The 12,650-nt window shown below is 42.6% G+C and overlaps 1 protein-coding gene across 1 annotated transcript; it reads right to left on the bottom strand.

The window, feature by feature from the left end:
• Positions 1-1,311: 1,311 nt before the first annotated feature.
• Positions 1,312-8,143, bottom strand: LOC124803180 (protein lev-9-like). Its single transcript, XM_047264364.1, has 2 exons — positions 7,909-8,143; positions 1,312-1,532 (listed from the first exon to the last, which is right to left on the bottom strand). Exons 1-2 carry the CDS (start codon positions 8,141-8,143, stop codon positions 1,312-1,314), a joined length of 456 nt encoding a protein of 151 aa, XP_047120320.1.
• Positions 8,144-12,650: the final 4,507 nt, after the last annotated feature.

Genomic DNA, 12,650 nt, shown 5'->3' with positions numbered 1-12,650 from the left:
CCCACGTGGGGTGTACTATGTGAGACCAGTACCACATGCTTATACATTGTTTGACCCATCAGGTTAATAGTAAGACGATAGTAACCAGTTCGAGGTTTTTCTTTTGTAAATTGCGTTTCGATGTGATTTATTTTAATTATAAAAATTATTGTGGAGTTACAGTCTTTGTGTAAACCAAGTTGACCAGGTGAAGCATTTGGTGTAATCATCAAAGTAGCCCTCAGCTATTCTTTTTGAGAAGATTTCACAGGCAATTAGTATGAATTTAGTATACCAGTGTGTGGTAATTTCATGACGGACTGGATTGCGCTACGACTGTAACTTTTTTGGGTGAAAATTGAATCAGTTGGTTGTGGTTAATTTCCTCTTGCATATATTTCAACGTTCTTTGTGTGTTATTTTAGGAATGCAGTGCTGTATGCAGTCACCCAATCTAGGCTCCATATTTGATGTTCTGTAAGATTACAAATGGCTCTGAGCACTATAGGACTTAACATCTCAGGTCATCAGTCTCCTAGAACTTAGAACTACTTAAACCTAACTAACCGAAGGACATCACACACATCCATGCCCGAGGCTGGATTTGAACCCGCGACCGCAGCAGTCCCACGGTTCCGGACTGCAGCACCTAGAACCGCATGGCCACCACATAGGATTACAAACTCACATTTTGACAATCCCAAATAAGGCACCAGTTTAGTTTAGAATCAAGTTTAATATGCTGCAATTTTAACGGTACAATGATCAATGTTAAAATAAATGTCTAAATATAATCTGATTTATTTCTTTTTATTTAAATTTTATTTTTATATATATATCACCGGTTGTCTGACTATTAAAAGATTATAATTAGTGTTAGTCTGGTTGGGAATTTGGTAAACTAGACTGGATACCTGGTGAAACAGTTGCTCAGTAATGTAAGGCTAACTTCCCCAGATAGCTCACAGCATTTAACCCGCTTTTGTTATCTTGAATATCAGAACCGCTTTCAGAACAACTTAATGCACCAACATTACAACAATATGACTGACATTACTCAGTACTTTCGTGAGTTAAACTTGTATTCTACACACTCTTCAAACGCACCCTTATGAGTGATGGGTGGTTCTTACACCATATAAATATTCGGGGGCGTGAGCACAGCTCTCCCAAGTTTCACCACCAAGGGATGAACGTTACAGGAATGCACAGAGACTAGCAAACAATTCATTTTTATATGTCGCTAGGTAGTGTACAGAATTATTTATAAGGGCCGTAATGAGTCTTGCAAATTATCACAATAAACGGCAGTCCTGACAACACACACTAGAGCTACGAGCAGGAGGTGCGCGTGTACTCACGGTCGCAGCTGATGTCGGGCCCGAACCAGGAGGCGCTGCCGTCGATGGCGAGGCACTTGGCGCGGGGGAACCCCCGCGTGATGTAGCCGGCCACGCACTGGTACTGCAGCGTCGAGTCGAGCGCGAACGTCTGCTGCTCGGGCAGGGCGCTGTGGCGCGCGTGCTCCAGCACCGGCGGCGACGTGCAGTACACTGCGGGCACGCGTGCGGAGACGGCGTGTTCACTGGCTGCGACTCGCGATGCCCCGAGCATTCAGGGTTCAAAATGCAACCAAGGTTCTATTACATTTAAGAAACTCCACCGCATAACTATACAGTTGTGCAAAATGGCAAGGTAGGAATTAGGGCTGCTGGTAAAAGATATCGATATCTTTCGTGAAAGAGTCTTACTACTTTTTGAGCTTTCATCACGTCCAGTCTTCCGCTCTGACCGCGAGAAGCAATACAGGTAGCACAAAGAAGAAGTCCGATTGCACTGGGGGTTGCAGTGTGAATGGAATAACAAGATTTTCAATATGAAAGAATAGCACAGTAGTTGCGGTAAAAAACCATTTTAAGGCAACTTGTGTGCTATCATTTCACATCGGCATTCTTCAAAAAAACAGTTGTTGAAAATGATGAACAAAAATCTAAATGACAAGAATCGCCTTTGTGGTGGACGAAGATATGTGAGGAGAAATGCTGACATGATCAGCACACAGCACTAACTACGGAAACTGCAACGTTGAACTTCACGACGCAATTTTGACACAACGGATAGGTTGCGTGCATTTGCAGAAAATAAAAAAAACAACAAAAAAACAGGAAGTCGGCATGAAGTGTTCCGAAAAAATCCGATGTGGGACAAAACCGAACAACCGACCCATCGGACACCTTTTATTGTACCATTTCATACAGTTAGCATTTTTAGCAAAGTGGTTATCGCCAAGCGTGAATGCGCAACATTTTCCTTTTATTCTTGATCTAACTTGTAAGGGGGATAAGAAGGCTAGTAGCTTGTTGATGTACAGCATATCTAACAATAAATCAACACTTAAATTTAGAGCTCTAAAACCGGCATTATATTTACAATTTGCAGCAGATATTTTTATATGCTGGTACGTCGATATTTTTTCCGTTGGTATGTCGTCAGCTTTTTTCGTTATATCACGGGCTGAAAATGACGATTTTTTAAATATCGATGTATCGGACTCGCAATATTTCTTAAGTATCAACAGTCCTGGTGGGAATAGTTAGAGAAGAAATGCAAATCTGTGGATGCATGCATGACTGCGACAAAGATAGATGCCGTGTGTAGAAAAATTAAAGTAACGTTCAGAGAAAATAGAAGCACCGGTACTCAATCAACAAAGTCGAGAAGCCAGTGCATGGCAAAGAAGGGAATGCAGAGAGATGGAAGGAATTTACTGTAAGGCTACATAAACGATGTGTAATTGAAGACACTACTGTGGAAAGGAAGAGGAAACAGATGAAAAGTAAATGGAAGGTATGATGCTCCAAGAAGAATTAGACAGAGCTCTGAAAGACCTAAGTCGAATCGTAGCATATTCCCTACTAATTACTGAAATACAACATCAAAAATATTTCAATTAGTATCGAAGATATACACGATCCAGCCACATTAATGTGACCACCGCCTGTGTTCGACATCAACGTGGAAAAACCACTCACAGACTACAGGCGGCAGCGCTAAGTGTCGAGGAAATATAAAGCTTGTCGTTTTCGTAATACGGAAACGGATCGATTTATATGACGTCCAATGGGGCATGATCATTGCGTTTCGGGCCAACGGTGGGAGTACTTCCGAAACAGCGAGGTTTGTAAACTGTTCACATGCCACTGTGGTTAAAGTATACTGTAAATGGCAAAATGGCGTCATGCAAAACCGGCGCTAAGCAAATTGTGGAGCACGGCGGGCCATAGGCGTGAATGACAACTGTGGAGACATGCACGGAAGAGTAGACGCGCAACTGTTGAGCCAACTGATCATACAGATGAACCAAGGGGATACCAGCAGTGTCTCCTCAATGACCATTCAGAGAACGTTGCTGCATATGGGCCTCTGCAGCAGGCACCTGGTTCAGAGAACCATGTTGACTGCTGTTCAGTGTCGATGAAGGCTCGAATTTTCGAGCCAGTGCCCCGACTCAGCGACCACTGAGTGCCGACAGATGGCCTTTACAGACGAATTTGTGTGTATTAATTTTGTGACATCAGTTACTGCTAGACAGTGGGAGCACTGGTGGTTTTGAATCAGACAACCAACATTGCTGTGGAAAGGGACCCTGCAGGTATACTCTAAGAATCTTCTTTTCCCAGTTCCCGTTTCTATGTGGAGTCGGCAGTGTTATACGGGTTGGGGCAGTGTTAGTGGCAGTTGATGGCCAGATGTCGCTCCTGACCCAGCATTTGACGGAATTCAAGTAATCCCCATCTACCTTGCATCTGGAGTAAATCCCACGCTGAAGTGTGAGAATGTTTTCTGTATGTTGCCGTCGCATGTATATCAGTCGGGACATGGGTGCAAGCACGGAATTTACCTTGTTAGATGTGGGAAACCGCCTGGTCGACAAATCCAACCGTGTCGTTAATCCACCGGGCGGATTCGATCCGGGGCCAACGTGACTCCCCGTGTCCTGGAAGTGGGTGCTTTCATTGCTATGCTATCTGGGTGGGGCATTTGAGATCGTCAATGGCACTGGATGAATATAAGGGTTTGTGTCGCATTCTTGTAAGTATACCACTTGTAAATTTGTTTTTGAATGGGATCCGACTTGAGCAAACACATTTTTTTCTTCTTTTACCCAAATATGTTTCAACTATGTTACAGAACCATCAGTGAGATTTTTTATTTTCTTTGTATTAAATAAGAAGAAAATTACTCATTACTATCTGTGCGTATATGAATTTGCATTTTTAAGAAAACTTTCATTAATCTGAAAAACAGATAAATTTTTTATTATTGTATCCTTATTATCACATGCTGCGTTATTTTTTGGGTTTTCTACGTTTTGATTTACAGCTTTTTATTCACCCATCTGCAACCACACGGACTTTAATGTAGAAAGTTATTTTAATTGAACATTTACAATAGGAATTTTATGATTAATATTGTTTTATTCTGTGTGGAAGATTGTGTGTGTGTGTGTGTGTGTGTGTGTATTTAACAATTAGTGTCGTCTGAGAGTTCTTTGAGGTCAGAGGACAGCATTCCAATGCAGAGAGTTGTGTTCTCTATGGCCTTCTGTACTTGGCAGTTTTTCTTCATTATTTTTTGTGAGTGCAGCTGTTGCTACATTTTAGAGTTTTTAGGTTGGTGTTGATGTCTGTTGATCTGCGATCCATATTCGTAAGGTGTGCTGTACATGTGAAATGACAGCTGTTACGTTTTACTGCTTTTCAGTGCTCTACGTAGCTAATACAGAAATTTCTGCTTCTCTGTCCATTATAAACTGAATTTCTGTCCTTACTTGTCAGCTGGTGCATAGCAGATAGATTGTGTTTGTATCGATACTGATTATCCTTAGTTCTCTCTCTTTTTGCTTGTTCTGGGTGTTTTTCGTTGAAGTGTGTTTGTGTGTATGTTCTATTTGTTTATACTCAGTGTGTCTGTGTCTGTAAGTTGGTGCAGATCTGTTTGTTTTTGTATGCTACGTGTTCCTTTCATTTTTGTTCTAAATTTGTGATTCAGTTTGCGAACACTGTTCGTGTTATCAACATTCTCCGCGGCTGTTTGTCTGATTATCTGTAATTCATTTCTGTAGTGGTCTTCATTCAGTAGAGTTTGGCTCAGTTTTTGGAGCATGTACTGGGAACCTACTTGCTTATGCATAATCTGGTGGTTTGAGATTTTGTGTATGGTGGTGACTTTCAATGAATATGGAAAATTCGTGTTGTTTTTCATGTCTGTGTGTTGTGAGGTGAACGAAATCATTTTATCTTTCTATGGCCGATTTTGTGTTCATGTAATTTTCAAATTTTTGGATGAACTGGGTGGTTCACCGAGAAATTGATGCCATTTACGTAGTGATGCCAAACTACTACTCTGCATTGCATGGTTCATACTATGGTTTCACATATTTTGCCCTCAGCGTGATTAAGGAAGATGTTGACTAGGAGTCCACTGACTGGTGACCCCATAGGAAACCCATCTCTTGAGAAGATTTGATTTGCAAATAAGAAATACTTTTACACTGTGATTAATTTTAGAATGTTTGTTATTTCTATTATGTGAGGTTTGGGAATATCTTTCTGTTGTTCAAATTTCTGTTTGATGGTGTTGATGGTTTCTCTGATGGGATATTTGTCTGCATGGATCTGATATCAAATGATGTTGAGGTTGCTGTTGTGAGTATGTTGATATTTTTGATCACCTGTTTCAGCTCTTTGGAGCTGTGCATGTTTCTGTAGTTTATATATGAATAATGTTTCTGTAAGTATGTGTGTATTTCTCTGGCTAGGTGATATGCAGGTGCTCTTCTGAAATTTACAATTGGATGTATCGGTATATCCTGCTTGTGGATTTTTCGCAGGCTGTTTAGTGTCGGTGCCTTGAGGTTCCTTTCTTTGCTCAAGGTGGATTCCATCCAAAAATAAATTTATTTGTAAGTTGACACTCCATTAGAGCATCATGATACAAATTTTCTGCATTTTATGAAACTTTGTGTCACTATCCGTTCAAAGGTTTGGTCGGGACGGAGGGACTGGTACTAATTTATTTCTCTTACAGCAAATAGCAGACAGAAATGTAAAGGCTTAGTGTGTGTTTGTGTATCTCTTGGTGTGTGTAAAAGTAGATGACTTCCTTAACAGTTATCAACAAGAAAAAACAATGAGGGGACTTCAAAAAGCATGTTTCATATTATTATTCAAGGATAAGCAACTTTTACTATGGAATGCTGTACTACACCTAAAAAGTGACACGATATGTGACACTGTTTACCGACATAGTACAGACGTTTATGTAAATAATAGGTGGAATGTTTTACCAACTGTTCACTTCCTTGACGGCAGAAAGCCATTTGTTGGCTACAGAGCCATTCGAGAACAACTGTGTAACCATCCTTTTCCTCCCATGCCGAAAATATTGCCTGTGCGTTGTCATCTGTGGTCGTCGATGGCTTTCCTCCCTGATCAGCATCACCCATATCTGTGCGACCTCAGTCACATTGTTGGCACCATTTCAATATGCGCCATTGCATTTGACCCATGTTGTTGTTGAGGTCTTCAGTCCAAAGACTGGTTTGATGCAGCTCTTCATGCTGCTCTATCCTGTGCAAGCTTCTTAATCTCTGAGTAACTACTGAAAACTGCATCCTTCTGAATGTGCTAAGTGTATTCATCTCTTGGTCTTCCTCTACGATTTTTACCCTCCACACTGCCCTCCAATACTAAATTGGTGATCCCCCGATGTCTCAGAACATGTCCTACCAACCAATCCCTTCTTCTAGTCAAGTTGTGCCACAAACTCCTCTTCTCCCCAATTCTGTTGAGTACCTCCTCATTAGTTACGTGACCTACCCATCTAATCTTCAGCATTCTTCTGTAGCATCACATTTCAAAAGCTTCTATTCTCTTCTTTTCTAAACTGTTTGTGGCCCATGTTTCACTTCCATACATGGGTACCTGACACTTAAATCTACACTCGATGTTAACAAATTTCCCTTCTTCAGAAACGCGTTTCTTACCATTGCCAGTCTAAACTTTATATCTTCTCCACTTCGACCATCACCAGTTATTTTACTTCCCAAATAACAAAAGTCATCTACTACTTTAAGTGTCTCATTTCCTAACCTAATTCCCTCAGCACCACCAGACTTAATTCGACTACATTCCATTACGCTTGTTTTGCTCATGTTGATGTTATACCCTCCTTTCAAGATACTGTCCTTTCCGTTCAACTGCTCTTCCAGTTCCTTTGCTGTCTCTGATAGAATTACAATGTCGTCGGGGAACCCCTAAGTTTTTATTTCTTCTCCATGGATTTTAACAGCTAATCCGAATTTTTCTTTTGTTCTCTTTACTGCTTGATCAGTATACGGATGAATAACATCAGGGATACGCTACAAGCCTGTGTCTCTCCCTTCCCGACCACTGCTTCCCTTTCACGCACCTCGACTCTTATAACTTCCATCTGGTTTCTGTACAAATTGTAAATAGCCTTTCGCTCCCTGTATTTTACCCCTGCCACCTTCGGAATTTGAAAGAGAGTATTGCAGTCAACATTGTCAAAAGCTTTCTCTAATCTAAGCACTCTCTATCGGGCCAAAATAATGTCTTACTGAGGATGAACTAGCGAAGAAATTTTTGTTGAATAAAAAGTCCTGGTGGTTCCTCAGTCCCATTATTTGGTACACTTGAGTGTTGGAGGATTTATCTGAGCTGGAGAGTGAAACCTGATGTGGACGGTCACTAGTTTGGGAAATGGAATGATATTAAAGCAACAACCCTAGGGATGCTTCCAGATTACAAGTACCAGCACTGCACCTGGCGCAGATTCGGTATTACAGGTGCCATGTGGCTGCCCACAGGGGAGTGTAGCGCAGCGCTGCGAGGCAGCTGGACTCACCGTTCTGCTTGCAGGCGGGCGCGTCGCCGGACCACGTGCCGTCGGCCTGGCAGGTGCGCTCGCGCAGGCCCACCACGTGGTAGCCCAGCTGGCAGGAGTAGGTGGCGCGGTCGCCGAACAGCCGCCCCGTCAGCGTCACCGTGCCCAGGTCGGGCTCCAGCAGCTCCTCGCACTCGCGCTCTGCAACACGCCGTGACACGCGCCGCGTTAGCACACACACGGTCCCAGGCGTCATGCACGCGGGATGAAGTATTAAAGTGCGCGTCATTTACGACGGCGGCCAAGTATAGGTTCGTTCTGCGCATCTGACGTCACAAAACACAGTCAGCCAATGAACGGAGAACGACGTTGCCAGAGCTCGACTGCAGTGCAGACTGCAGAGCACGGATGAGTGTCTTCAGTTTTAGAAACGTTCAGTCATAAATAAAGTAATTGAACAAAAGCAAGATAGCAGACTTTCTTTTATAGAAAGTTTGGGAAAAAGCATTCATTATACCAATTGCTTCATATTCTGTTAATTAATTAAACCAAACAAGCAATAAGCCTCCTAATTCAGGCGATAGCAAGGAAAGGTGTTTGTATCATTCTCACTAACCGCTTTCTCGCAATAAAGAACAGCGGTAATTGTTTATTTCCTATTGTACTTCGACGAAATGTAATTCATAGTCATACCAACAGTGTTTGTCGGTATTTTGCGTGCTATTTTAAAGTCCTCCGTTAGATCTATTGAACGACGAGCTGTGTTAGCGTAATGGTTGAAGTGTATGACTGCTAAGCGAAAGGTTCTGAGTTCAAACCTTGTTTGGTGCTTAATACTTTCTTTATTTAAAAACAATATCGAAGCGTTTTACTTCATGAATTTTATTCGTTTGAATGTAATTTTTTGAAATTTCTAGTGGCAACCATATGGAAAGTATAAGCTATGGACTTTTACCGCTGCAAACTCTTCAAAATTTCGTGCAATAGTTTAATACATCTAATGCTGCACAATAACTGCGTTGAACATCGAAACAAAATTAAGTCATTTGTGGGGGTGGGGGGGGGGGGGAAGGTATCAGTTTTTGTGAAATCGAATGATAAAGTGTGTCAAAGCAGTCGAAACACCATGTGTCTACACAGGCGAGCAGTGCAGTGATGACAAAATCGCGCACAGCGCGGAATGCGGGGAGCACGTCTCTGTAGCAGCGAAAGGGTTAATGCAGCCGTGGTGGCTTTACTTTATAAACTGCGCGCTCCCCCCTAAACGTAAGTATGCGAACTATACTATGGCGCTGCTTCTCTTGGCGCGTGCAACTGGCAACGCAGCAATCTCCCGCGTCTGGGCGGGCATGCGCGAACCGCCAAGATAAAAGAATTGAACTATAGTCACCCGTTGGGAGTACACGTGCGTCTCTTTGGAGTGTGGAACTGGTGTACCAGGCGGTCGTGTGACGGTCCAACACTGATGTAACTGATGTACAGGGTGACAATAATTGAACTGTATGAAATAAAATCGTCCGCGAAAGGCACACAGTTTTAATCAGCCAGGAAGTTTCAAAATCGTCATAACTTGTGAACGGTTTGCGTTAAGACTGCAAAGTTGGCTCCGGGGCATGATGGGAATTGAGAATGAAGTTTTCACTCTGCAGCGGAGTGTGCGCTGATATGAAACATTCTGAAACTGTGTACCGAACCGAGACTCGAACTCGGGACCTTTGCCTTTTGCGGGCCAGTGCTCTACCAACTGAGCTACCCAAGCATGACTCACGCTTCGTCCTCAGAGCTTCAGTTCCGCCAGTACCTCGTCTCCTACCTTCCAAACTTCGCAGAAGCTCTCCTGCATACCTGCAGAACTAGCACTCCTGGAAGGTAGGATATTGCGGAGACATAGCTTAGCCATAGCCTGGGGGATGTTTCCAGAATGAAATTTTCACACTGCAGCGGAGTGTGCTCCGATATGAAAGGCAAAGGTCCCGAGTTCGAGTCTCGGTCCGGGACACAGTTTTAATCTGCCAGGAAGTTTCATGATGGGAATTTGTATGGTTTGATTTAGTGACGAATCCCACTTTCATTTGGATGGGTTCGTCAATAAGCGAAATTGGCGCATTTGGGGGATTCAGAACCTGCATTCACCATCGAGAAGTCTCTTTACCCTCAACAAATGACTGCGTGGTGTGCAATGTCCAGTCACAGACTAATCGGTGTGATGTTCCTTGATGGCATGGTGACTACTGAACAGTACGTGAAGGTTTTGGAAGATGATTTCATCCCCATTCTCCAAACTGACCCAGATTTAGACGAGATGTTGTTCACGCAAGATGGAGCTCGACCACATCGAAGCAGTATATTGTTTGATGCCCTGGAGGACCACTTTGGGGCAGTGCATTGTGTCTCTGAAGTATCCAGAGGCCACTGGCATTGGCTTCGATTGGCCACCATATTCTCGGGAACTGAATACTTGCGACTCTTTTTTGTGAGACTATATTAAAGACAAGTGGTACAGCAACAACCCCAAAACCATTGCCTAGCTGGAAACAGCCATTTAGGAGGTCGTCGACAGCACCGATGTTCCGACACTTCAGTGAGTCTTGGAGAACTTCGCAATTCGTCAACGCCACATCATCGCTAATGGTGACAGACATATCGAACATGACATAACCTAAATCCTAATATCTGTAGTTCCGTTTACATGTTGAATAAACTGTGTGCACGCCGTTTATTGTAACTAATTTACGTTCTTTTTCACATAGTTTGTGACGGTACAACGCCGTCCTTGCTATGAATTTTTTCGCTTACTTAACACATGAAACTGTTTGTATACGATGTATTGTCTAGTGTAAATATGTATTGTAAATACTATGTTTAAATTATGTCATATTTAACACTGGCAAGTCAGGGCATATTTAGTTAACGTTGAAGGCAGAGAGATTGTTTTGTCGTGCCGCTGAGCGCGGGAGCGCGCCAGCGGGTAGTAGTAGCAGTGACGCCGTGCTCGGAGTAAGACGTACAGTCGAGTGCTGCTAGTCCTATCTGTGTTACAACTAACGGCTAGTGTGTGGATCTAAATACGACGGGAATAATGGTCGGCATATCTGGAAGCATGGCCGGGCAAGTTATTATGGATTAATGGGCACAGTGCTGAAGAAACGAGGACTTAAATGTGAAGCGCACTGTGGGCCCAAGTCGCAGCAGTAAAAGCCCGCTGCTGCCGTGGACTTCCGTCGATCCACCGATAACGAGGGAAGTAAGATCTACGTAATTTTCGTAGGATAAAATTGTAGAAGGCTTGCCAGTGACTGTGCTTTTCTCTAAAGTTGAACAATTAATAACAAGCACTTTATAATCGAAGTGTTGCAGTTACATTCCACCCGACAACAACACCAAGTAGGTCCCTTCCGATCCTTACCTTGTTGAACCGAGTGTGTCACGCCATTATCAAGAGAAAATATGTTACTTATCAAATTATTTGCATAGACGGTGAAGAGTAAATTTCAGACTGGTTGTCGTAGTTAATTGTTACACTTAATAAGCTTACGCCAACCGTAGTAACTTAATAATAGACTGAAGTAATAAATTTGATTATTAAGATTTATTTCAATGCATATTCAGCTGAAGTTAGTTCAAGGATATTTCATGAAACTATAAAGCTTATTCCACCTGACAATCCCCCAATTAATGAATTATTATCATTCAAAACATAGTTAATCAATTATTGGCAATATATTTCATTATCAGTAGATTGCCGGCCGAAGTGGCCGTGCGGTTAAAGGCGCTGCAGTCTGGAACCGTAAGACCGCTACGGTCGCAGGTTCGAATCCTGCCTCGGGCATGGATGTAGTTCTAAGTTCTAGGGGACTAATGACCTCAGCAGTTGAGTCCCATAGTGCTCAGAGCCATTTGAACCATTTTATCAGTAGATTAAAGTGTGCAAAGTACCTAATTTTAAAGACAGAATGACAGTCCATTATTCAAAATCTCGATAGATAATTATCTGTGTTGTCAGCATTGCACTTAGCTGACAAATTATGAACAAAATAATTATCAAAATACTTATTGAAAGTTAACCATTAATATTTAAGTGTAGTTAGATTGTTATGACATTGTTTTATATGACTACTGAGCCTGACACAGCACTTACGTCAAAGTTCCCGTTCCACCTGCTGCGCTGCAAACAGGTAAACTTTATTTCTGACACAATTATTCACGTACTTAACAGTACTGTCGCTCATCAGTTGAGCTGGCGACCGATTTTTTAATTGCTTTTACAACTTAATCATTTCTTTCGGCAAAATTTCCACTGGCAAAATTTATTTCCAAATTATTTCCATTATTTCATTTACCGAACGTTATTGAATGCAATTACTCATTCAATAACGATCAAGTTATAACGTCTCCTGTTTACCGCGGAATAGTCATTATTTACTTCGGATTCGGATGCCTTATCCCGACGCGGGTCAAAATTCATAATTCACGGTCATCGTCAACTAGTAATTTCGCAAATCCCGGAAGCAGGGGGGTGTTATAAGTTCAATAATTGTCACACTAAGTCACGATAGGGATGTGGAGCGTCCGTGTTCCAGTTGGTTGCTGCGGTATCGGTCGCCATCCGGTCGGCCGCACTTTCAGACACGCGCGCCACCAGTTACGCCGCCGCGTTTCCTACAGCCGCCACCGCGGCACCAGGGCGCTGCCACCAACGGTAACGTCGCTGCCGAAGAGATGCGAGCATCCCCTCTCCGGAGCTCCACCAGGGGTTGTACTTA

This window comes from Schistocerca piceifrons, chromosome 6 (assembly GCF_021461385.2).
Source record: "Schistocerca piceifrons isolate TAMUIC-IGC-003096 chromosome 6, iqSchPice1.1, whole genome shotgun sequence".
NCBI lineage: Eukaryota > Metazoa > Arthropoda > Insecta > Orthoptera > Acrididae > Schistocerca > Schistocerca piceifrons.
Note: the sequence above shows the minus strand (reverse complement) of the source record. Positions and strands in the feature narration are given on the sequence as shown.

Coding starts and splice junctions, on each gene's coding strand:
- LOC124803180 (XM_047264364.1), bottom strand. CDS start 8,143: ATGACGCCTGGGACCGTGTGTGTGCTAACGCGGCGCGTGTCACGGCGT. Junction 1,533..7,908: donor GCCCGCCTGCAAGCAGAACG/GTGAGTCCAGCT, acceptor GCGTGCCCGCAG/TGTACTGCACGTCGCCGCCG.